Genomic DNA, 27,708 nt, shown 5'->3' with positions numbered 1-27,708 from the left:
TTTCCATGCTGCATAATTTGAATCATTGTCAAGTCTATCCTCCACTTTTATACCGCTCACCATTTTGAAGGAAACAAAACTTTGAATATTTTAGGGCACTTTAGTAAAATAAATCTAATTGGAATCATTTCTTAAACCTGCTTTGATACCATGTAAGTGCAGGATCTCTGATAGAAATATTGATAGAGATAATTCTGACTTACCTTTCTTTTATGTAGAAGTTCAGATCTCCAGATTTGTTTTCAATGAATCAAGTGCTGATGATGTATTTGGAAATCTGTAGGTGGTATGGACTGCAAGTATGTTCGATGATTGATATTGCTTTGTCCATTGATGTGCATATTATATTTATATTCTACCAAAAGACATGTTCCCGCATGACTAATCAAAACTGTCTTAAACACCGACAGTAACTAATGTGCCTCTTCATTAACATGCCCGATACAATAAGCAAACTCAACAACTATGCACAACAAGTTACATGTAAGATAAATATGCATAGCCTGATGATTAGTAATGATAATTGGAATATCGACAGTGATACTAAACCCGATCCCTGATTGGTATGTTGAACTATAGCAGATGTCTTCAACCTGATATGAATCGATAGAAATATATATAATCATAGAGTTTAATCTTTAAGATTACATCTCATATTTTATCCGACAGAAGCTATAGAACATTAACAATACATTTTACTCGACACGAGTTACACTAGCACATCATACGTGACTATTACGATGGAACTCAAATTGGGGTCGATAGCAAGCTCGTGTATTGGAGTGTAAACAAAAGGACCCATAAAGACAGTAGTGCCAGCTACAAACACATTCTAGTCATCAAAAACTTAGAGGGAAGATGAAATGACAACTTCGAATGCCATATTCAAGCTCTGAAGTCTTAGATGAGAATTGGGTTAAGTAACTTCAATTTTTTGAAATCGACAAATCGTCCTTAGTGGTGAATGCAGAGATGTCTAGGCCAATAATCTTGATTATTGGGAAATGCTGAGTCGGTTTCAAAAGAAATGATCATAATATAATGCCTTGAGCAGAGGTAACATGTTCTGCAAAGACGTTATATCATTCATGTTGTTCTAATCATCTTAGTTTGTTACTCAACGTGGAAGGCTACCTGGACAAAGATATAGACGTTAAGAAGAGGTCTACTATTGCTGCTGTTTTCAGTCCTAATGGGCATAGCCTGACCTCCACACATGGAGATCATATAGTATCATTGTCTGGTAGAACAATACCATCTATGAGGGGTGAAGATTATCAGTTTTGGTCAGGAATATTTGTAGGCTATTGCGGAAAAACCAACTTTTAGGAACTAAGAGTTTCTTTTTCCAGAAGAACACTATCTTTAGTACTAAAAGATGTGCTCAGGATCATTGGTTGCTTTAAAAGGTTTTCATTCACAGAGTTACATGATAATACTTTCAAATGACTGTGTAGCTGAAAAGTATTGGAGGTAGAATTACAGAAGTTGTTTGTTTCCTGGGTGAGTGACATCGTAGTTTCTAATTTATAGAAGCCATTGCATGGTTATTTGAATCTGTGAGGAGTTGATTATGCAATGGGATGAAGTCTTTCGAGAGTTCTGAGTTGACTAATATTGCAGTTAAATTTGTTCATGTTATTTAATAAGATTTGAGCTTATTTGAAAGTCCATATCTACTTCTCTGAGATTGATGAAGAAATCATTTCTAGATGGGTATGCATGATTTTTGGTTATCACTATGATTGGAGTTTAGATAGGAAAAAATTGCTTCAAACGGCACTGAGGACGTCCGAGCCTAGTGAAAGGATAACGTACACCTTGAGTAGTGGAGTTGATAATTACCAGCAAGAGCAGCAATTGCAATTGGAATCTTGTCATCAGTGTTGGAGGCATGTTGTCTTGTGATGACATGAAGGGGCAATGCTAGATGACAAGCTGGCTTCGAAAAGTGAAAGCAAACAAACATTGGAGGGGAGCTAGAAAACAGTTCGAATGGGAACCGTTGAAAGAAAAATCATTTTGACCATCGCGTTGCAGCGGGTAGCCAATTTTGCAGGGCAGCATAATTGAATTGAGAATCAAACACCAAAATTTTGTTGAGAACTGCTAATATAGAGGATTATGCACTGGGTATTTTTCCAAAGTTTTTTCTGTGAGCTAAGGTTGCAAACTACACCAATACTGGGAATAATTATTTGGAACCTGAGAAATATTTTGCTAATGCTGGAAATGGTCTAGTCTGCGAGGAAGGATTCAAGGTGTTGTAGATCTTTGAGAACGATAGCTTTCTTTGTTGAAATTATAACCAACACTAATGCAAATTGTTCACTAAAATAACAAAGAAAAATCACTAGAGGATATTCCATTGGTATCGAACTCAAATCTCGAGAACTTTTTGCGCAGACTGCATCTGAAGGCAATTAATAGAGAATCTAAACATTTGTTAGTCTAGTAGTATCTAGCCAGGGGGGGATATGAGGTTTGGATAAAATCAGGAAAGGTACTATGAAGCTACAAGAGCATTTAGCCCAGAATTTTGAATTTGATATAAGAGCAAAAATACTTGACAATTATAGAGTATAAAAAACTTCCTACCCGAGTTCAATATGACTTATTGTTCAGTGATTAAATGGATTTTCATCCAAAGCAGCAAAATAGGACTCATATGGCAAAAATGAAGTATTTGGAATTGGTTCAGGATCTCCTTGCAAAGGAGCAGTGCAAAAATGTGTATGGAGAATTTCCAACGGACCCAAGTCATCTAATAGAGGGTCTTGAAAAAAGAGAGCAGTCAACTACTATTGATTTGCAACCTTCTTAGGATCATGCAAAATGTTACACAGGGTGCAAGTTTTTACGTTGGTGATTTGGAGGTTAGCTTTGACAAGCAAGTTGATGAGGTCGGTTACACATGCGGTAATAGAAGGTTGGAATCTTTGTATGATGAACCATATATTTTTGATGCCCATGACATGAATTTAGAGGAATAACCTAAGATGACACTGCAAGACGATGAACCACTTCAACATGACAATAATGAAATGCATACCTTAAAGAACTTGCTGAAGGTTAGCGAAGACATGGTTGTGGCATCTTTGGTATGTTATGATAGCACTCACAAGATGGTTGAAGATCTCTACAGGAAGGCTCAAAGGGAAGTGGAAGGAGATTGGCCCGTTGCTGATTTGCAGGTGGTCAATACATAATGATAGCACTCACAAGATGGTTGAAGATCTCTACAGGAAGGCTCAAAGGGAAGTGGAAGGAGATTGGCCTGTTGCTGATTTGTAGGTGGTCAAAACAGCTCTTAAAACTAAGAAATCAGATAATTTATGTTTGCTTTCTAACAGGGATTATATTCTTAAGGTTGCTGAAATATATGCTGATAAGTCGAATAGAGAAAAGAATGAGATTAAGGAGCTCAACAGGGAGCTTAAGTATGCTCGTGAGGCATTGGATGATACTTAGTTTTCTCTTTAGGAAGCAGAAAATCAGATCAGGGTCACGAACCATTTTCGGGAACATGAGGGTAAAGAGAGGCAGGAGTTTTTCCAAGAAGTAATTGAGGAACTTGAAAGCATTCAGCAGACTTATGACTTGGACAATTGTCCCAAAAGACCAAGTACCAAAGTTTCAAATCACATTCAACTTATAGACAACCCCATGTTTGAAGTGGATGCTGATTGGACTTCCGATAATCCCCTTTTTGAGATAAATGAGGGAACTCCTTTTGATTGTCATGAAGACGATGATTATGATTTCAAAATATTGAATCGTGGTACAGTTCTTAGCAATAAATCTTGGTCATAGGATGGGAGTAGTGAATTGACTACTACTGCTTGTCATTGGATCAATCCAAATATGGTTTCCGATTTCATCCCATACAGGAGTTGGATGGATTTCCTACATCAACCATTGAATAGATCTTGGTGAAGTATTGATGAGAGCTATGTTTCAATCATAGCAAATAGCTTTTCGGCTTCGTACTTACTCATAACACCTATGTACCTGGGGGTTCTCTAGATTTATGACGACAGTATGGTTTTTGATGTGACCATGGTGTTAGTTTCAGTTTTTGAGCAGCTCGTTTCTTACATCATCTATTTAGGTCGGGTCGTCACCGTTTACTGGGTTATACATAGCCCCTTGATACATTTCTACCTCATCATATCAGCTGGTCATGACAACAAGGCTTGGGATCCAGGGGTTGACAGTATGTATCTATGGCTTGTTGAGGATTTCATTGTCGTTCTACTTAGTTTGAGACTGGATGTGAGGATGATCAAAGTTGTACAGTCTACAAGTGCAATGATATTTCATAGATTTGTATGGGATCCAGGGATCCGATTGATGGATGGGTTTGAGAATGACACCTTGCTTCACAGTGTGGCCGGATTTGTTTTCAGATTGGGGTACAGGGCTACATGCGAATTCATATGGGATCTTGGTACTAATTGCTTGAGGACAAGCAATTTCGAGGAGGAAAGATTTGTAATGACCCCTTTTTGGGACATTAGAAAAAGTTAAAGGCATTCATATAATACTAGAATTGACTTTGAGAGCGTGGACTCAAATTATAGAAGGTCAATTTAAAATTATAAAGTGGGTAAAAATGACAAGGAGAGATAAGACGAAAAGCCAGGACTGGAGTTGAAGAGCCACTGTTGTGAGAATAAAAGGAGAAGAGACTCATTTATTTGGCATGCTTGATTTATGATTTAGATTTCAGTTTTTCTCTTGCGAGAGTTATTCATAAAGCTTCAGCTTTCAGCTAGTGTGAGGACGTAGCCCCTCGCGTTGACAGATAGTGGATGCAAACCCATTGTCTGTGGAGACGTCACATCAGGTGTCTTACATGTGCTTACAGGTTCTTCACTTAGTGTTCCAATCTAACTATAAAACTATGTTTAAGATTGGATTTTGAATGTTGGTTATTGTATTGCTGTTATATAATGCAATAACACGTTTTAAGAAATTTTATGAGAGTTTACTGGTTTATACTGTTGGTTTGTAACACATTTTCATATGCTTGAATCCTGAATATTATTTTGAGAAAGAACGGGTTAATATTATTGAAGAATCCATTGGTTTCTATTGTTGTTTCGTAGTACATTTGTCTATGTTCAAGTTTTGAATATATATTGAAGAAAGAAATCGGGTCAATATCTGTTTGGGGATATTTCAAGGTTGTACGTGCTGGTAATAGATATCTTAGAGAGGTGATTGATTTTGTTGTTTGTAGATGGAATGTTTCAAGGTTTGGGTGAAGGGATTCAACCCCATCACGCTCATTGAAGCAATTAAGAAGGCATGTGACATGGCGACATCCTCTTCTTCGTCTAGGAGTTATTTACATCCCAAGCTACCCTTCGCTCTGAAGGAAAAAGATAAAAACCCATCCAAAGAAGCCATCTTTGGATGAGGCCACCAGGCAAGAGCTTAGGAGAATAAATCTTTGTTTTAACTGTAAGGAGCCATGGGATCCATGACACTGATGCCTAGGCAAAGGAAAAATCCATTACATTGAGGTGATGTTCGACAATAAGGAGTACGAGGAACCTAAAACTGAAGGAGAAGGTCAAGAAGCTTCCAAGAAGGTTAACATAAACTGTGCAGAGAGGATTGCCATGTTGGAATGATGAGGAGGCACCATCGCAACACTTTTTGGTACTTCGAGGTGCATTGTATCTAAGTATAGGGTACACTCTAGTTGCAACGAGTTGTGGTCATGCTTGATAGTGGGGTCACACTCAACTTCATCAACTCGTCACTTGTGAATTGAAAGGGTTTGTGTATGGAGGCACATGAAGGGTTCGAAGTCAAGATGGCAGGAGGAAACCTCTTGTCATGTACCCATTGGGTCTTGCAATTTAACATTACCATGAGGTTCCACACAATGACAAATGACTTATTTGTTTTACGTTTGGATGACATGGAGCTTATATTGGGCATACACTAGATGGAGACTCTGGATGAGTACATTCAGAGCTTCAAGAGGATGGAGTTTTCTATCGCAGTGGATGGGAAAAGGGTTTTGCTGAGAAGAATGTCAAATGGCGGCCTAAAGGAAATCTCAACACAATATTAGGAGGCTACCTTCAAACATGATGATTTTGTTTGGGCAACACATTGCTTGGTTTCCGTAGAGCCTATTCAGAGGAAGCCAACTCACTATCAAGATGAAAAGCTTTAGATAGTATTGGATACGTACAGTCTTCTCTTACATCCCACCGGGTATACCTTCGCACCATGGCTTTGAGCACACCATCAAGTTGGAAGGAGCCAAGCCCTTCATCGCCACACCCTACTGCCATCCTAAGAAGTTCAAGAATGAGATAGAGAAGACGATCCATGAACTCCTTGACAAAGGATGTATCAGGCCTAGTTCTAGCCCTTTTGTGCCATCAATAGTGCTATTAAAGAAGCATGGATCGCTCTGTATGTGTGTGGACTTCTCTGTGTTGAACAAGAAGACCATAAAAAATAGGTACCCCATCCCCATGATTGATGAGTTGTTGGATGAATTACATGGTACAACCTATATCTCCAAAATACATCTTCTATCAGGCTACCATTAGATCTGCATGAGGGAGCAAGACATGGAGAAGACAACCTTTCATTGCCATTGAGGACACTATGAGGTCTTGGTGATGCCGTTTGGGCTGACCATTGCCTTGATCACTTTGTAGTCCTCCATGAACCACATCCTCAACAAGAAGCTACGCAAGTTCTTGTTGGTGTTCTTTGATGACATACTCATTTACAATAAGATGTGGGAGGAACATTTGGGACATTTGGATGGAGTGCTAGGAATTATGGAGATATAAACATTGTTTGTCAAAAGGTCCAAATTTGAATTTGGAATGACAAAGGCATTGTACCTAGGACATATTGTCAATGCTCGAGGGGTTTAGGTACACCAAGAGAAGATTCAAGCCATTTTGGATTGGCTACCTCCCAAAACTCTATCGGTTCTACCTAGATTCTTTGGGTTGTGTAGTTACTACAGGAGGTCGATGAAGTGGTTCTCACAGCTTAGTGCACCACTGACAAATTTGACGGAGAAGGGATCTTTCCATTGGGATGAGCAAGCACAACACACCTTCGAAAAATTGAAGGAAGTCACGAGTACCTGTCCAGTTTTGGCACTCAGACTTTACTCGTCCCTTCATTCTGGAGTGCAACATGTTGGGAGAAGGCATTGGGGGAGCATTAATGCAAGACTGTCACCACATTGCATTCGAGAGTCTGAAGCTCTCAAGAGAAAATTGAGTTTACTCCATATACAACAAGAAGATGCTTGCCATTATGCATGCATTGCTGAAGTTTTGATAGTACCTCGTCAAAGCCAAGTTTTTTTGTGTGGTCAGACCACAACAACTTGACATATTTCTTGGAGCAGAGGGATCGAAACAAATGACAACAAAAGTGGATGAGAAAAATCCAAGCATTTGATTTTGACATTGAGTATGTAAAAGGCAAAAACAATGTTGTAGTCGATGCACTATCAAGAAGACCTTCCATATGCTCGTTGTCCTAGATTTCAATGGATTGTAAGGCATATGTGTTGGTTGAATGCTCTAAGAACATCTTTGCATGCTAGCTGATGGATGGTCAAGTGTGGGATGACAAGTACAAGGTGTTCAACTACATCATTTACTACAAGGGCAAAATCTATCCGGTACCTAAGTCCAAGGTGAAGAATAAAATTCTAAAAGAAATGCATAACTCACCCTTGGTTAGACACTTGGGATAATGACCTACCGACAAATCTGAGAAAGGTTTTTTTGGAAGGGCCTTAAGAATGACATAATGTAGTACATGTAGGAACATTCTACTTACAATAGATCAAATCTGAGCACATGTTTCCCATGGGTCTGCATTAGCCACTGCTAATCCTCAAGCATAATTGGGATAACATCTTGATGGATTAGATTACTAGGCTTCCCAAAGTGCAAGGAAAGGATTGCATCTTCATTGTAGTAGATTGTTGGACCAAGCATGCACATTTCTTTGCCATCTCCTTTGGATGCTAAGCAACTCAATTGACTGACTTGTTCTCCCATAAGGTATTCCTTCTATGGAACATACTAAGTAACAAGTACAGTCTTTTTATAGGCACCTTTTGGTTGGAGTTATTTTAGATGGTCAGTACGGAGTTGTCACCAAGCACAAGCTGTCACTTGGAGACGGATGGACAGATGAAGATTGTGAACAAATGACGAGAGAGGTATCTTAGGAAGTATGTTTCAACATAGTAGAAAACATGGGTTCATTGGCTACAACTAGAGAGCATTGTTAACAACGCCACCTATCACATGTCGATAGGTATGACACCCTTGAAAGCATTGTATGGTTATGAACCTTCATTATTTGTGGATTTGGTGCTGAGTGATAGCCATGCACCAAGGCCCGAAGAGTGTTTACAATAGAGTTTGGATATCTCACCTCAAGGATAACCTATAGAGGGCTCAAAACCAACAGAAGATGTATGCCGACCGATAGTGGATTGAGCAAAGTTTTGAGGTTGGCAATCTGGTATACCTTCGACTTCAATAGTATAGGCGATCCTCCTTGAAGGCTTGTGGTAAGGAGAAGTTGAGGTTGTGCTTCTACAAACCGTACAAAGTGGCTCAAAAGCTAGGTGAAGTTGCCTACGAATTGGAACTTCTTGAGGGGAGTCGGATTCAAAATGTATTTTGTGTGTTGTGTTTGAAGAAGGTTGTCCGACAATGTGTCACAATGTCGAACAAGTAGCCTCTCATTGACGAAGAAGGGAAACTAATTCTCGAGTCGATCAAGATCATTGACATAAGAAGAATAGGTTGAAGTCACATGCTATCAAGGAATTTCTTGTGGGGTGGAAGGATCTTCTAATCGAGGATGCCATCTTGGAAGGTGAAAAGATTTGGGATCATCCAAGCCTGCAATTGCTTGAGCACAAGCAAACCAATTTTTGGGCCAAAAGGACTGTGATGTCCCCGATATTATTAAATAAATAAATATAATAATGTTTGGCCCCAACGTTAATTTTATTATCTCGCGCCCTCTCATTTTTATTTGTTTAACATGTTGGTCAAGTTGGCATCATTTATAATCCTTCGAGATGTTTCCCCGAAACTGTATATAAGGTTGAGTCTGTTGTAGTTGTAGGTATACAATTTGGATTTTTATTTTCTATTGCAAAGTCCAGTTGGAAGTTTAGCTCTCTACTATTTCGGAGGGGAAAGATCCTTCCTATTTGGTATACGCAGTTTCAGTGGGAGTAACTTCTCACCCTATTCTGCTTTGTTCTCAGTTCAATACTTTGTAATCTGGAGTACTATCATTATTTGAATTTGAATTATTCTGTTGACCATCTATCTGGTGTCCATTCTTGCACTATCAGTCTCTTGGAAATTCATATATTGTTTGTCATTGTATTTTGTGAACTCAACTATCTTCCATCTTTGTTTGGGCATGAGAACACATTACCATTCCGAAGACAAATGTTATTCTGAAAGCAATTTGGCAACACCCTACGCAGACATCCAAAATTGACACAGTACAGTACCATATGACATACTGTCATATGACAATACAAAAGACAATGGAAAGTATCATACGACACTGAAGAAATCCACCTATGCTTCACATTGCTTTCATCTACCGTACAACTGTCATCATTTAGTACTCACCATACGGTTTGAGATACTTGAACCTTGTGTGCACCATACAGTCTTCAAGCCCTACTGTACGGCCTTCAAATTTTCCACACACTTGTCTCACCTGCTGTACATTCATTTCATCTGCTGTAAGGCTCAAGACCAATCATCTTACGGTCACTACTTTGCTGAACATCCCTACGGTACTAACATTAAACCATACGCTCAAGAGCACATGGATTTTGTCAGTGGTCAGGAATATTACAACACACCTTTTCAAAACTAACCATAAGACTGCTTGCATCTAAATGATGTACAGTTGTATGGTCCTCTAGTCATATGATTGACCATGCAAATCAGTTTCACAGCAACACAACTCTTATAAAATCATTTGCAGTAGCATGTTCCCTCTATATGGCCTTTAAAATTAAAATTAGCTGAGGGCATTGATTTGTGTGCAATTGAAGAACTCCACCATACAACCTATATTTGTTTTGGTGACAAAATCAACCAACTATTAAACTTTGTGGTCTAGAGATTGCGAAAACAACATTTGCCATACTTTGTCCCCTCCATATGCTTGGCAGAGTTGCAGACAATCATATGGCCTGCAGATTTGACCGCACACTATGCAACAACTGTCAAATGCTTCTAGTAGAAGCATAGTCTTATGCTATACAAAGTTTTCTTTCCATTGTAGAGTCCTTGAGAAGTGTGCAAAAGATTGAGTTTTTTTTCCTTTGTTGTCAGTTTCATTGTACATTCTGATAGTTTGGATGTTTGAAACCATATCAAACTATTAACACAATTCATAAAGTTGTACAACTATTGGCACATATGGTCACAGTGCCTTGCGCAAAATCCTAGGTGCAATAAGGAGTGTGTAAGCTATAAGTTTCGTTTTTTATTTCTGGCTGAAGAAAGAATTGCAGGTTTAAAACTGGCTGAGCAGGAGTATCAATATCACAAAGGTTTTTCTAATGTTGTTATGGCTGCAAAACTTTAAATCAAACAAGTGGCAGTGATATTTTATGACAAGTCCAAATGCCTGGATAACAGCTCTGGATAAAGTTGATATGTGTGTTTTGTTGTTCGTTAGGAATTTGAATTTTCTTTGAGTGGGATTATGTAGTTAGCATAATTAAAATTTATCATACTTTCTTAGTTCTTGCGTAGCCAAGTTATTTTTTGAGCTCATTATGGTTTTGGTTAGTTTGATAATAAATAACTGTAATTGGTTACAAATGGTCATGGTCTAACTGACAATTATTGGGTCCCCCAAATAAAGTGATGGGGAAAATGTGTCTGATTCATGAATGGTCTACCCCAATTTACATACATTGTAATTGAACACTACTCTCAATAAAGCATTTACTATGTTATTCGTATACGATAATCTGGTTTATAATATCACTTATAAATTATTTTATATGTAGCAATTGATAGTGCAACTAGATGGTAGTAAAAAACCATTTAATGTTATGTTTAAATCTCAATAATTAGATGCTTCATGATTTCATTTTTGTATAATTGTATCCATTTTACATATTAGGGATTATCTGACACTTCTGACTCATCCAACCATGCAGTATGGCGGTGGCAAGGTCATTCGGCCTGGGGATGTACTTGAAAGTAAAGAGGAGAAGGCAGCTCGTGAAGCTCGAACAAAGAAAATTATTGATGCTTATAAGGAGAAGATGGGTGAAAATGTAGATCCAAAAGTCAAGGCAAAGTGTGAAAAGGTAAAGGGACAAAATGTTATAACTTGACAAGAAGATTGTCTAGATTGTCAACCATTACACATTTCTTTGGTATATTAATAATTTTATCCACATGATTCCTCAAGAATGATTGTTGTTAGTGTCCACTCCCATTTAGCCTTTATTATATAAAGACCTCTAAAAACTTTAGATGGAAAGATTGGTATGGTTGAGAAACTTTTTTAGGTTAAAATTTCCATAAGCATGGTCTTATGGATGCCTATGCTGTTGTAGTTGACTGCCATGCCACATGGATTCAGTAGTTAACATTTATCATTTGAATATTTGTTTGAAAAATACTAATATTTACATTTAGGAAAGTATCATGCATCTTAAGTATGACCCATTATGTAAGAAGTTTATGTATGCATCTTTTGTATTACTCACATGAGGAGTTCATTTTCATTGTGTTGCTTTTCATACTTTCACACATCAGTGTGAACATGAAGGATATAAGATCCAACTCTTAGGAATATAATCATTTCCATAATATGGAAATTAGGAGCACAAGGTTACATTCTGATATAAAATGGAGCAATGAGCTTGCTGCTAAAGAAATAGTAAAATGAGTACTTCACCAGATCCAAAGCTTGCCGTGGTACAAGAAATCTCTGAACTATTCTACTAAGCAATAGTAATACAAATATGTGAGAACAAAATCATAATCCTATTTAAGCCAATAGAACATAATCATCAGTGAGACACAAGATGTCTAAAACTAGGATCATCTTCATTATGAGCATTTGTAAAGTCTGGTAATACTGAAATACTTGGAAATGTAAATCATGAAGAATCAGAGGGAACTGACTCAACAAAACAAGCATAATGTACATATTCTGGCTGACCACAACAGGTGTATCATTTGGCAACAAACTGTAAATTTTTTAGACAACCACCAATAATAAATGAAAATTAACATTAAGACACATACATTACTTAGCCAGTAATTACTCCAATATACATAATACCATATTTTTGTTTTATTTTTTGTTGTGATATTATTGAAAATATGCGATCTCTGTTCAGATGTATTCTCAATCTAAAATTGTTCTACATCCTTGCCAAAAATGCTCAAGAAATAGGATGAAGAGCAGATGTGTTAGTAACTTAATTGACATGGAGGCTGGAATTCTTGCAATATTGGAGAGAGCCTCAAAGACTATGGATATGACCACCAGTGGAGTAGATGACATTCTGGTGGTGGATGGTATAACGGATTTGGAACCAGCTTTTTTATGTGTTTCTTGGATGGAGGTTCAGGAGTGGCAGATCATTCTAATTTTCAGGACAGTGGTAATGGATACACACAAAGAACATTTTCAGTCTTTTAGCTACATTTCCATCAATTAAAAAAGCTTAGGAGGTAATGTGTTAGTGATTATTATTCGGACTAAAGTCTGTTAAATAAACATTTGTTTTTTGCAAAAACATGTTTCTAGAATTGGACTGAAAGCAAATACACAGATTAAATCAGGTGAATTGATGTGTGACAATGATTCCATGTCTCCACAAACAGGATATAATCAGTGTATTAAAAAAAAAATGGTTACAGAACAGGTTTCAATTGCCCATTTTTTTCCATTAAAATTTAACAATCTCTACCATATATCAATATTGATGCACTGAACTCAATTGGCTCACACTACTGAAAATATGATATCTCTTAATTCTATGGACACAATACTGGATATGCGCTGCTCACAGCTAATTAAGTTATCTAGCACAATATAAGTTTGGCAATAGAAATCTTGCAATTTATTTCATCAATTTTAAGCCATTACACATACACCATTCTCACATTACAATTTCAGTATATCAGTTAATAGCAAAATGGCAATCCTTACTTCAATTATTGCTTTTGCTAAGAGACCCTAATTGATAGTAAAATGCAGCTGAAATAATTTGCTAGAATGCCAACTGAACTTCTTTGCAATTTAAAAGACATTCCACGAGCTGCTGCTGCAACCTTATTAAAATAATTACAACTGAATTTAGAACCTCTGTGTTCCTTAGAGATGATGAGGCGATTTTGCAGCAGATACAGACTCCCAGCTATGCCAATAACAGCCAACCTTTAGGGGCAGTTTAAACCCTTAATCGCCCTCCAAATATCACCAGAATAACCACGTCCAAGGCAGCAGCTATGGTGTTTGAAATGCAGTGATCAGACCACCTATGGAAGAGGTGTTAACCAGCAGATCACACTTCTAATCAGAGTACTAATACATATATTAATGCCACCCAATGCCCAGTTTCCTATACAGCAAATTGGCACTTGATCTGTGATGCAAAAGCTAGCAAGTTCGGGCTGTATGGATGCCAGATTGCAAGTATTTCCAGTGTTAACAATCACACAGTCCCAGATGTTGGTATTTTAGCTTGATCTAACACACAGATTTGGCATCTTTAATGCAAGAAATGCTCACCAAATAAACTCCAAGATCAGATATAACTCAGTCATAACAATGGCTTCCAAGAAAGAGTGGAAAACCAGTAATGGAAGATACCACATCAATATCAGAAATTCAGATAACAAGTCCACTATACCTCAGTAATGGAAATGGAGTGACCACAACCTTCAACAGCCAAGAAAAATATAGTAGGAGAGATGGCCAATTGTATACCTCAACACAATTGCCAATGCAACTCAGAACAAAATCTCAGATTTGTATCTACAATACTTCAGCTGTAGGTCCAATGAAACAACTCAGAATTCAAACCCTTATACTTTAGCAAGGGTATCAAAATTCAGAACCAAAAAAAGCCACAAAGGCAACAAAAGAAAATGAATATCCAAGTGTGCTTTTTAGAATGAAATGAGCTCATATTTATAATGCTTTATTGATAAAAGTTTCTAAAAGAACTTAACTTCAAAAACTACGAAAGTTTCCCAAAATAAATCACCTTTTGAAACTTTCCAACACAACATCACTTGAAATATTTAATACTTGGCTTAGGCATATAAAAAATGGCCCCTTCTAATGATGACTCAACCCTCAACTTAAGTGAAATTATAAAGTTAAATTATAACTTTATAATAAGCCATTTAATGATTTAATAATAATTTAGCCACTAAAAATATAATGACTCCTGAAATACTCATCATTTAAATATGTTGTCTAAAATAGGAGTCACCCCTTTTATTTCTCCATGTAATCAAATACACTTTCCTAAAATATAAAGAGTCCATCTCAATCAACAAACAACTTACCACAAGTAGTAAGTACACAAATCTAAGCCCAAATGAAGTCCAATTTGAGCCAAATGAAGACCAGCTTGAAGCCTACTGAACTGTGGAGAAGACCCTCCCAAACCAAATCACTTCCTCTGAAAACTCTCTATCGATAATAATTAGCTCATGAGGATCACAATAATAGGCTAATCTCTGAAACTCCGATGCTGGCAAAAATAGGGACATTACAGTCCTTCCTCCCTAGGATTGCTTGCCTTCAAGCAATTAGACAACACAGTGTACTCCAACCGGTCCCAAATGAAGAAGTGTATGACATCTCTGTCGACACGGAACCAATTGCAAACCAACATTATTAGGACCAACCACATGTCCTGCAACATAGCACCCAAAACTTGTGCTAATGATGTAGAAATTTGAATGTCACCAAAAGGCAAGTCCATAGAAGATCTATGCATCCTCTTCTTCCCTATATCCACCCACATAATATGTATTGGACTAGAATCTTGATCATCACCAACAATTTTTGAAAAAGACGTAGCTATAGGAGAACCATATATACTCATGCCAATTGTATCAACAATAGGTGTAGCCACATCAAAATATGTGGATGCAAGAACATCACCAATTGTCGCAACAAAAAACTGAACCGAATATGTAGATGGTGAAAATTGGGTCCAACTCTACTCAAGTGAGTGATCAACATTAACTCCAAACAACAAATTATCATAAGATAATGATGCATCCATGTTGAACATAGGATTATCCACCAAGTGAGCCTCACCACAATGCTGATTTGAACTATAATACGACTCTTCCTCCAAATTACTCACCTCATCATCAATGACATGTATTATCATTATAACACACGTCGACAACCACATGCATATCAATAACATCTCCATAGATGGCTCAACCAACACAGAAGTGGCTACTGATATGACAGTATCCTTGCATGCTCCTACCTCCACTATCCCTGCATTGCCATCAAATGCACGATCTTGGGAACTCATGCCAATAATTGCATCGTCTGACTCAACCTGACATGAATTCTCACTAGACTCCATATTCATTGCGTCCAACTCATGTGGTGTCTCATTAGAAATGTCTCACATATCTGTAGCCACCATTGTATCATCACATATCACTCTTTGAAAAAGCGATATCATGCTGTGCTCAAATCTCGGATTTGAAATTAATTTGGTTGTCCATTTGTGATTTTGATTCAGCTCATTCACTAGCACAACTAACTGTTTCACAATACGCAATATCTCAGATTCTCCATCCCTATGTGGTGAAGTATGCTCTCTGCTGGTATATTGTCTACCCTGAATAAACCTCTTGTCTATCTCCATGGGTACTGAATACCAGTCACCAAATCAAATGCCGACACCCAATGAATAGAACATTGAACATAATAACAACTGAGCTGAAATACTTGTAGACTGGCAAGAAACTGCTCTAATACCACTGTAATGAACCCAATTGGCTCACACTATTGAAAATATGATATCTCTTAATTTTACGGACACAATACTAGATATGTGCTGCCCACAGCTAATTAAGTTATCTAGAACAATATATGTTCGGCAATAGAAATCTTGCAATTTATTTCATCAATTTTATGTCATTACACATACACTTTACTCACGTTCCAATTTTAGTATACTTGGTAATAGCAAAATAACAATCCTTACTTCAATTGTTGCTTTTGCTAGGACTCCCTAATTGATAGTAAAATGTAGCTGAAATAATTCGCTAGGATGCCAACTGAAGTTTTTTGCAAAAAAAAAAAACATTCCATGAGCTACTGCTGCAACCTTGCTGTTGTGAGGTTTTCACACATCGCCCCAAATCTTGGGGACCCCCCCTTTTTTTTTAATCGCCTCGGCAAATTTTGGATTGCCCAAATTTTGAGTCTTGAAAATTTCACGCCTTGGCACCTTCAAGACAAATGTGGGGAGGCTTAGCTTATTTTCACCCGGTTTCAACTTGATTTTCCAGAGCTATCAATTCTATCCCTAGGCCGAACAATTTTAAAAGTTAATTTCAACTTGGCAGGATAAAATTGTGAATTTTGTACTTAGACGATTTCTTTTGAAAATTTGGTTTTAATTGTGTAAATTTGTATGATTTTCAAAAGGGAAATTTTAATTAGACTTTAGTTTTTGGAAAATCTTTTTTTTTTGGTGAAAAAGGGGATTTAATCTTGTAGGATGAAGTTAAATTGCAAAATCGATTTTTGGTTCTAGATGCAATTTTATTTTATTTTTATTGGCATAGCAAAATCAATTTAGGTAGAAAGTTGCAAAAAATTGGCTTTAATTGGATTAATTTGCTTTGAAAACTTTTTTGTTTTTAATGAATTTGGTAATTTAATATTGAAAAATGGCTTTTGGTTAGCCAAAATCCAAATTTAATGACGTATTAATTACTAAACCCTCATTAAATGGAAATATTTAACACCCTCAAGGCACCATTTAATTTCGTTTTGCAATTTGGAGCTGACTGGCAAATTTAAAAGTGCAATTTTCTTTTGGCAAAATTAAAATTTTGAGCTAAGTACTTAATTATGGGCCATGACTTGGAGTTAATTTTTGTTTTTTTTCTCCTCCAGGACCAGGTCGGCCAGCTTAGAGGGAAAAGAAATTGGGAATAAAGGAGACCTCTTTCCCATTTCTTTTTCACAATTCATTCCTTCCTCTCCATGCTTGGGTGAATTTCCTTGGGAGCAGATTTAGATGCTTAGGCGATTTTTTTCTAAGGCAGATTCCTCTCCATTGTTGAGCGAATTTCTCTTGAGGAGCATATGTCAGGCCTTGGCGATTTTCCTTGTGGGCAGATTTTTGCAGATTTTTGGTGATTTGTTCTCCTTCTATGTGCTGCGATTTGTGCCCTAGATGACATTTTTGTGCAAATTGAGGACTTCCATGCTTGGGCGAATTAAGATAAGGGCAAAATTTTCCACTCTTGGCATTTTCTTGAGGCAGATCTGATTTTGTGACAGGGACAATTCATGGTGAAGGTCTGATTTTTCCCTATTTAGGACTGCATTTTTTTATATCAGACTTGGCGATTTTTTTAGGAGAAGGGATGCATATGAAAGCTTGATTTTTGTTTGATTGAGCAAGTGTTGGATAGTTTTAGAGGTTTAAATTTCTAATTTGCAAAGGGATTTGGAGTTCTTGAGGTCTTGTCGTAGGTTTTGAAAAGTCGCTGTAAGATTATCGGTTAAGGTGAATTTTCATCATCTAGAGTTGCAAGGGGTCCTTAAGCTAACATCCATCTTTCGTTCTAGTCTAAGGATTGCTCCTCTTGGTTCTTCTTGCCTTCTGGTCCACCACTCTACCATCCCGTGATAGGACGACGAGCATGGAGGATGGTAGTGCAAGTAAGAATCCCAAGTGGGCAAACACTAAGAAAGACAAAGAGGATAGGATGCCCAAAATTCCCTTCTTCTTGAAAATGAAGAGAATAACTGACACCAATATCAGTACAGTGGACATGATACGGATGAAGGACAGACTAAAGGAAGGACAATCCCCCTTGGCAAAAAGGATATACAAGAGCGGAATTGTACATGCGGTGACTTTTCCTCCCACATTGCCTTGTCCAGAATTGATTATGGAATGTGCATCCAAATTTGATCTAAACAGTAAATCCATCATTTTTGATGAAGGGAAGAGAGTGTTGGCCAACATTGGCGAACAAGCAATCGAAGAAACGTTCAACATTCCCCAATACAAGGGCATTACGGTTGTAATGATGGACCAAGCAACTAAATCATTTCAAGATAACCAAGAGGCCTATTACACGCATCTAAAGCAGAATTGGATACGCGAGGGAAAGAAAGGAGTTAACAGATCATTGAGGCTCACAATGGCAGATTTCAAACCAGAATATGGTGATCTCGTTCTTCTGCTCAGTCGGATCATGGGCCTAGCTCAAGGGATGCAATTTGAAAACTGGATGTACTTCTTTATTGATGAGATTGAGAAAGGGAAAAGAAGGTTTGATTGGGCCAACATCATAAGCGAGAACTTAGAACTGCAACTCAGAACCGTGCAAAACCAAAGGCAATTCTACATGGGCTCCTATCTGTTCTACCTAATTGCTAGATTGTACAAGAGTCCGAGACTTAGGGCCTTAGGAGAAGTTGGTAATGGACCGGGGCAATATTTGGTACATGAATGCTATCCGCAGCTTCATTTGCACAATAAAAAGGATTACAGGGTATTTTGTGATGCCTTCGCTATGAAGACAGTAAGGGTACTACAAGGGACACCTGCTAAGAGACTTTCATTGGACGCAGAAGCAAAGATAAAGAAATATGGGAGTTGGTTCATCCAATTTCCCCAGTTTACATACATTAGAGTGGCAGGAAGTATAGTTTGCCCTAAGAGGCTTCCAAGGTACCCACCCGACAAGGTAGTTTTGTTAGAATTGGCTAGGCAACTTGAGCACTATGATAGAATAATGAGGAATGAAGGGAAAACAGGCATTTCGTTCTCAATCGTAATTGGCAATGATAGTTGCCCAAATCGGGCCTCCTTTGAAGCCGCAGAGAAGGAATTGGAATGGTATCATCTAGGATGGTACAAAGCAAGGCAAGGATTCGATCCTAATGGTCTTATCAAGGTATCTCATGGAAATGAATTCAATCATGTTCCCACCATAGACGACTTTTGGGCCAACGCCAAAGATGACTTTCATGTGAGCAAGCTAGCTTTCTCAAGGCTGTCGGTGAACATGATGAGGGCTATTAGATGGATCAACTAGAGGATGATGGAAATGTGTTGAGAGAAGACTATGATACAGTAGAAGGAACAAAATTGAATCCAGTAGATTGGGATGACCATCAGGATCCTTCCTTGGAAGCAGTCACAAGGGTAGTGGATTTACATACCGAGTCGTGGTATAATGAAGGACTAAGGAAGCTACAAAGACAAAGAATTCCCCTTACCTATGAGATGATGAAACCAAAAGAGAGACAAGCAGAATCAGTCGAACAAAGGAATGAAGGAAATAGCCGGCAACAGGAAATGATTAGAAATAGCAAGAAGAAAGTTTTGGAGGTAGAGAAGGGCAAAGAACATCTAGAGCCTCCAGCCAAGAGATAGCATGCAGTGCCATCAAGAGAGAGTATAATTGAGGCTGGGAGCCAAGAGGTCAATTCAAATGATAAAGGGGCCGCAGTGGAGGTGAGCTCTGATTTGGAATGAAGTGGCTATAGTGAAAGCATCGAGTACTCCCCTCTCTCGGAGAACCAACAAGAAAAGGATATGGAAGAAACTAGTGGAGAAGAAGACGGACCAATCGACATCGAGGCAATAAGTCAGGAACCCGAGGCCGTTGGTGATGCTTTGTTGGTCGAACCAAATCCAGATTTGGAGAGATGCACTGCACCACTATGATTAAGACAAATGCTTATGCTAAGAGGCGAGGTGGTAATGGCCCATATAGCTGAGGACATCCAAGGGTTAATGGAAAAGGGTGATAGCGAGAATTGAAAACAAATGGCAAGAACGGTGGCAAGGGTAATCAGGAGCGACAATGATGGTCACCGAAAGGTTTAGATTGCTATTCCAACAGTCAACAAGGCAGTGAATGAGATTGTGGCCCAAGAATATGAGATAGTGGAACATAACTTGGGAAGGAATACAGATGATATGGAGTGTGAGGAGGTCCAGGAAGGTATAGCATCAATCAGAGAAAGGTTAAGGAAGGCAAATGAAAGGATAGTAAAGTTGGAGGTCGAGAACAAATATTGGAGAGATAGCCAACCCATCCAATAGCTGCACCAGGCAGCCCTTCCTCAAGATAGCGAGAGCAATTCAAAAGAGATATCAGCTCAGCTACACGAGGTCAGGGATTGGATCCATGATACAATCCAAGATGGGCGAAATTTCTTGCCTTCCTTCATCTCGACATTCCAATCATTAGTGGCCGTTAGAGACAAGTTCAGATTATTCAAAGAAGAGTGGAAAGGTTTCCTTCTCATCAGAGATTTGGCTATTCCTAGGCTATAGGCGTTCATTGGGCTACCAGAGGCATATTTGCAAAGGGCCAGGTTGGTTAATGAGAGAGGATTGAGTATAGTTGAATCTTGGTTTGTTGCATTAACTACCAGATTTAGAACACTTGAGGAAATACATAATGAGATTGCACGACACAGTTCAAGCGTCGACACTTCTATTACAACTATGATGAGCGACGTTGGGGTGGCACTTGATTTTGAGGATATTAGATAAGAGGATATCAATGAGACAGATTTTGGATTGAGGTTGGATGAGTTGGGAAAGGTTGCCATCAGGAAAAAGCATTTGGGCACCCTTTCCTCTCTCAATACTTTTATTGGATTCGCGAAAGAATATGAGAAGGATCACGAAAAGATACTTCAAGCAGCAAGCAGCATGGCGAAGCCAGCGGAACTCAAGGCGAAGCACACACTTTGTCCTCCTATGGAAGAAGTTAACGAAAGGCTAGCTAAGTTCATTGCCTTAGCTAAGAAAATGAAAGAAAAAGGAAGATTTATATTAGATCATTTGGTGTAAGCCCAAGTGGAAAATTTCCCCTTTCTTCTATAATAGGACAAGTGTCTATTTCTGATTGGCCACTATTTTGGTGCCTTCTCATTGGTTGCCACTTTTTGTACTTTTTTCATTGGTCCATTGACGAGGTGGCAGCTTCTCATTGGCCGATGGGGTGGCAACCCTAATTAGGGTTGAGGATCCAATCTGGATCGTTGATCTTGTTTTGATCTCCACTATCCGTTGTATTTTTGGCCCCTATAAAAGGCCATTTGCTCTCATTTGTAAAGTGTTGGAGAAATTGTTGCGAAGATAATACCAAAATTGCTCTCTTTTTCATTGTTGCGATTTGCATGTTGATTAAGAACATTGGGTATTATTGCATGTTTTCTATTTCCACATTGTTAGATTTTCTTTCAAGTTGTTTTAAGTTGGTTGCATTTGAGTTTGTTTAAGTGAAGTTAAAGTAGATGAATAGTTGTATGGTAGAATTGGTAAATGTTTGATAGGGATCAATACTAGGCCACTAGCATCCTAGCGGCTGGTTGGGAAGCTTTGTGTAGTAAACTAGTTTATTGTTCCTTTGAATCATTGCACTTGTGGAAGTGAGACCGCTAGTCAGCTCTCATTAGGTTCGATCCCGGCCGTTTGCTAACCTTCCATTCATAGGAGTAGGAGTAGAATAGTGAGCAGCTGGGTAGTCAAAGCTTAGAGAGGGAAGTTAGAAGGAGTAGATCAAGTATTAGAACACATCCATTCACCTTCCACCACCATCACTTTCCCATCAACATCACCATTGGCAGACACATCCTCCATCAACATTATCTGCCACCCACACATTTCACAAACCGAGCCACCATCACCTTCATCCCACCAAAGTCCAAGTCATCCTCAAAAGAATAGCGTAAGGCCGCCTACGTGATTATCAGCAAATCACATCGATAAAACTGAGTGAGTATACACAAGAGTAAGGAACATTGGAGTTATTCTCATATCTCATGAGCAATAACTTTTCAAGAGAGGAGTTGCATGTTTGATATCTTATATTGAATATTCAAATCCTAATATGTTATGTAAGTGATACAAAACTCGCATCAACACTTACTAAAATAATTACAACTGAATTTAGAACCTGTGTGTTCCTTAGAGATGATGAGACGATTTTGCAGCAGGTACAAACTCCTAGTCGTGCCAATAACAGTCAGCCTTTAGAGGTAGTTGAAACCCTTAATCGCCCTCCAAATATCACCAAAATAACCACGTCCAAGGCGGCGGCAATGGTGCTTGAAATGTAGTGATCAGACCACCTTTGGAAGAGGTGTTAACCAGCAGATCACACTCCCAATCAGAGTTCTAATACAGATATTAATGCCGCCCAATGCCTAGTTTCCCACACAACAAATTGGCACTTGATCTGTGATGCAAAATCAAGCAAGTTCGAGCTGTATGGATGCCTAGATTGCAAGTATTTCCAGTGCTAACAATCACACAGCCCCTCACATTGGTATTGCAGCTTGATCTAACACCAGATTTGGCATCTTTAATGCAAGAAATGTTCAAATGAACTCTAAGATCAAATATAACCCAATCATAACAATGGTTTTCCAAGCAACAACGAAAAAACAGTAATGGAAGGCACCACATCAATATCAGAAATTCAGATACCAAGTCCACTATACCTCAGCTATGGAAATGTAGTGACCATAACCTTCAACAATAGACTTCTCCTTAACCACAGAAAAATACAGTAGGAGAGATGGCCAATTTTATACCTCAACACAATGGCTAATGCAACTCAAAGCAAAATCTCAGATTTCTATCTACAATACTTCAATGGTAGATACAATGAAACAACTTAGAATTCAGACCCTTATACTTCAGCAAGGGCATCAAAATTCAGAACCAGAAAAAGCCACAAAGGAAACAAAAGAAAATGGATATCCAAGCGTGCTTTTTTGAGTGAAATGAACTCATATTTATAATGCTTTGTTGATAAAAGTTTTCAAAAGAACTCAACTTTGAAAACTGCGAAAGTTTCCCATAAGAACTTTCCTTTTGAAACTTTCCAACACAACATCACTTGAAATATTTAATACTTGGCTTAGGCATATAATAAACGGCCCCTTCCAATGATGACTCAACCCTCAACTTAAGTGAAATTATAACTTTATAATAAGCCATTTAATGATTTAATAATAATTTGGCCACTAAAAATATGATAATTCCTAAAATACTCATTATTTAAATATGTTGTCTGAAATAGGATTCACACCTATTATTTCTCCACGTAACCAAATGCACTTTCCAAAAATATAAAGGGTCCATCTCAATCAACAGCCAACTTACCACAGATAGGAAGTACACAAATCTAAGCTCAAATGAAGTTCAATCTGAGCCAAACAAAGACAAATCTGAAGCTTACTGAATTGTGGAGAAGACAATAACCTCCCAACCCAAGCCACTTCCTTAGAAGACCCTCTATCGAAAATAATTAGCCTACGAGGATCACAATAATAGGCTAATCCCTGAAACTCTGATGCTAGCAAAAAGGATGACATTACAGTCCTCTCTCCCCGATATTGCTTGTCCTCAAGCAATCCGGAAACATAGTGAACTCCAACTTCCAGTTGGATCCCAAATGAAGAAGTGTATGACATCCCTGTCGACATTTAACCAACTGCAAACCACCATCATCAGGACCAACCACATGTCTTGCAGCATAGGACCCAAAACTTGTGCTGATGATGTAGAAATCAGAATGTCTCTAGAAGGCAAGTCCATAGAAGATATATGCATCCTCTTCTTCCCTGTATCCACCCACATAATATATATTTGACTGGAATCTTGATCATCACCAACAATCCTTGGAAAAGACATAGCTATAGGAGAACCATATATACTCATGCCAATTGTATCAACAATAGGTGTAGCCACATCCAAATATGTTGACACAAGAACATCACCAACTGTTGTAACAAAAAATTGAATAGGGTTTGTAGATGGTGAAAATTGAGTCGAACTCCACTCAAGTGAGTGATCAACATCAACCCCAAACAACGGATTATCATAAGACAATGATGCATCCATGTCAAACATAGAATAATCAATGAAGTGAACCTCATCACAATGCTGATTTGAACTATAATATGACTCTTCTTCGACATTACTCTCCTCATCATCAATGACATGTGTCCTATCATCAGAACATACATCAACAATCGTATGCATATTGCTAAACTCCTCCATAGATGGCTCAACTAACATAGAAGTGGCTGCTGATATGAGAGTATCCTCGCATGCTCCTACCTCCACTATCTCTGCATCGACATCAAATGCATGATCTTGGGAACTCATGCCAATAGTTGCATCCTGTGACTCAACCTAACATGAATTTTCATAACACTCCATAATCACTGTGTCCAACTCGTGCAGTGTCTCATAAGAAATGTTTAGCACATTTGTAGCCACTATTGTATCACCACATTTTGTAATGTTCCAATCCCCATAGTGGAAGATGTGATTCCTCTGTATACCTAATTCCGTCTCCATCAGGTAGTTGGACGACGTTGTACGGGAGGGGTGGAGCGAGCTGAAGGCAGTGTACAGGCTAGAGGGAGCAATGACTAAGAGGCTGTTTGATTGTCTAAGAGGCTGTATGGTTATAGTAGAGAGGCCATATGATTGTGGGTTGAGGGGCCATACGTTGAGGGGAAAGAGGAGGACGTATGTTGATGCGTACGATGAGGGGGGAGAGGAGGCCGTATACTGATGGAGGTGAGTGTGTTGAAGAAGGCCTTATGATCCTTGTGGAGGGTAGTATGTTGTTCTTCAGATTCACCAATGCTAAGTCCCCCGGAATGAATAACAACTTTAAAGAGACACCATAATATATTGAGATAATCAGAGATAGATATATATGTTCCAGATCAAAATGGTGTTCCGGATTTGCTAGATCTAAAGCAAAGAAATACAATGGACGGAATAGGATGAGTGTTGATTCCCACCGAAACTACAAAGCCAAGTAGAGAAGATCTCTCACTTCCAAAATGACGAACAATACAAAACTCCAATAGGAATTCGCATACAATAAAATAATTGAAATCGCATACCAACTACTACCTACATGCCATGCTTAAATACCCTTTGGAGGAACTCTCGAGGGTTTACAAAGATAGCTAACGGCCATGCCTATAGAAACAATTGAATAAAATGGGTCCAAGATATACTAAATCAATCGGCCCATAAACAATGGTTTGATTAATTATTTATTTTACGATGGGAACATTACAATCCTGTCGTCCCAAAATTTGCTTGTCCTCAAGAAAATGCAATGCCGGATGTTGCAGAATGTGTTCACCTTCATAATTGGTGTCGTCCAATGACAAGCGTTTCCAGTGTACCAAGTATTCTCTCAGGGTACGGTTCCACAGGGTCTTCTCTCGTACATCAATGATCTTGGTCAGTTCTAACATGAGCTTCCCTTCTTCATTGAGCGGTGGAAGATCTATGGTTACTACAATGTTCTGTCCCACAACTTGCTTCAAGCATGAGACATGAAAGACGTTATGGATGAGGCTCCCTTCTGGAAATTCCAATTCATAGGCAACTTCACCGATGCGGCGAGCTATACGATAAGTACCATAAAAACGTGGCTTCAATTTTTCTTTCCCTTTTACCTTCAATGAGGATTTATTGTATGACTGGAGCTTGAGATAGACCAAGTCTCCCACTTCGAAACTTCTCTTGATCCAATGTCTGTCGGCGTAGATCTTTTGTTGATTCTACACCCTTTGTAAGTTCTCCTTCAAGAATCTCAGGATGTCTTGCCTTAACTGAAGCTAGCCCCTAGCTTTTGGTGTGTGGCTATCACCTAGTACCATGTCGATAAATGAAAGGGGTTCATACCCATATAGTGCTTTGAAGGGTGCCACCCCAATGGACATGTGATAAGTGGTATTGTAACATTATTCCTCTAGATGCATCCATTTGACCCATGCTTATTGTCGGGCCGAAACATAGTTCCAAAGGTAGCTTTCTAGCCACTTGTTCACAATCTTCATTTGTCCGTCTGTTTGAGGGTGGTAGCTAGTACTTGGCAACAATTCAGTTCTTGCCAACCGAAACAATTTTGTCCATAAAATACTAAGAAACCGACTATCCCTGTTACTAACAAAGTTTTGAGGTAACCCGTGCAGACGAAAAATTTCTCTGAAAAATAAGTCGACCACCTATGCAACCTGGAAATCTGAGGAGATGGCAAAGAAGTGTGCATACTTCGTCAGTCTATCAATTACCACAAACATACAATCCTTTCCATTTACTTTAGGAAGTCTGGTGATGAAGTCCATATAAATACTTTACCACTTCTATTATGGTATAGGCAAGGGTTGTAGTAACCCAACAGGTAAAGTGTGTTTGGATTTTTTTTGATGAAAGACAACACATTCCTGTATGTACTGCAATACATCTCCTTTAAGTCCCTTCCACAAAAACCTCTCCCTAAGCTGTCTATAGGTTTTGAGAAAATCCAGGTGTCCGGCCAAGGGTGAGGCATGTATTTCCTTCAGGATTTTTTGCTTCATTTTGGATTTAGGCACTAAGTATATCCGATCTTTATAGTAAATGATGTCATCCACCACCTTGTATCGGTCATCCTGAGTGTCGTTGTCCATTAGCTTACATGCAAATGTGTTTTTGAAACATTCTACCAATAGTGTGCTTTCTAGTAAGCTGAAATCTGAGACAGTGAGCAGATGGCGGGTTTTCTTCACCTCCGATTGCACATGGGAAGGAACCTTTCTTAGTTAGATTTGTTAATGGTGCGCTGTGTTGAGAGAAACCGTTTACAAACCTTCGGTAATAATTGCATAGTCCTAAGAATCCTCGCAACTTAGAGAGCGATTTTGGTGGGGGCCAATCTAGGATACCTTGAATGTTCTCTTGGTGGACCTCCACTCCATATTCATTGGCAATGTGCCCTAGGTATAATATTTTTATCATTTCGAATTCACACTTGGATTGTGTGGCGAACAAGAATCGAGCCTTCATGATCCCCATGACTTCATTCAAGTGTCTCAGGTGTTCTTCACAAGTTTTTCTGTAAATAAGAATACCAACAAGTACTTACGCAATTGTTTGTTGAAGATGTGATTCATGCAAGACTAAAAAGTAGCTGGTGCATTCGTAAATCCAAACGACATGACCAAGAACTCATAATGCCTACAGTGACAACAAAAAGCCATCTTCTCTACTTATTCTCGTATACGGATCTGATGATATCCGAAAAGGAGATCTATTTTAGAAAAATAAACTATACTATGTAGCTCATCCAACAATTCATCGATCCTGGCAACAGGGTATCAATTTTTTATTGTCTTCTTATTCAATGCACGGTAGTCCACACACATGCACATCGTTCCATCCTTCTTTTTTACCAATACTACTGATGATGCAAAAGTGCTAGAGCTGGGAGGATCCATCCTTTCTCGAGTAGCTCTTGAATTGTCTTCTCGATTTCATCTTTGAATTTTTTGGGATGGCGGTATGACGTGGTGATAACTGGTTTGGTGTCAGCTTCCAAC

General features: G+C 38.5%; 1 protein-coding gene across 4 annotated transcripts in view; it reads left to right on the top strand.

The window, feature by feature from the left end:
* LOC149529520 (cytochrome C oxidase subunit) overlaps nucleotides 1–27,708 on the top strand; it is a 202,712-nt gene that overhangs the window by 50,312 nt on the left and 124,692 nt on the right. For all 4 annotated transcript variants that reach the window (XR_016358473.1, XM_089808776.1, XM_089808777.1 and 1 more), the window contains exon 3: nucleotides 11,237–11,389. Coding sequence is in view for 3 of the 4 variants with exons in the window: in XM_089808776.1 (XP_089664902.1) it covers nucleotides 11,237–11,389 (153 nt within the window). In the remaining variant the exon portion in view is untranslated. The remainder of the gene's footprint in view (nucleotides 1–11,236; nucleotides 11,390–27,708) is intronic.

Source organism: Cupressus sempervirens, chromosome 11 (genome assembly GCF_028749045.1).
Source record: "Cupressus sempervirens isolate cs-2001-9-10 chromosome 11, ASM2874904v1, whole genome shotgun sequence".
Classification (NCBI taxonomy): domain Eukaryota; kingdom Viridiplantae; phylum Streptophyta; class Pinopsida; order Cupressales; family Cupressaceae; genus Cupressus; species Cupressus sempervirens.
Note: the sequence above shows the minus strand (reverse complement) of the source record. Positions and strands in the feature narration are given on the sequence as shown.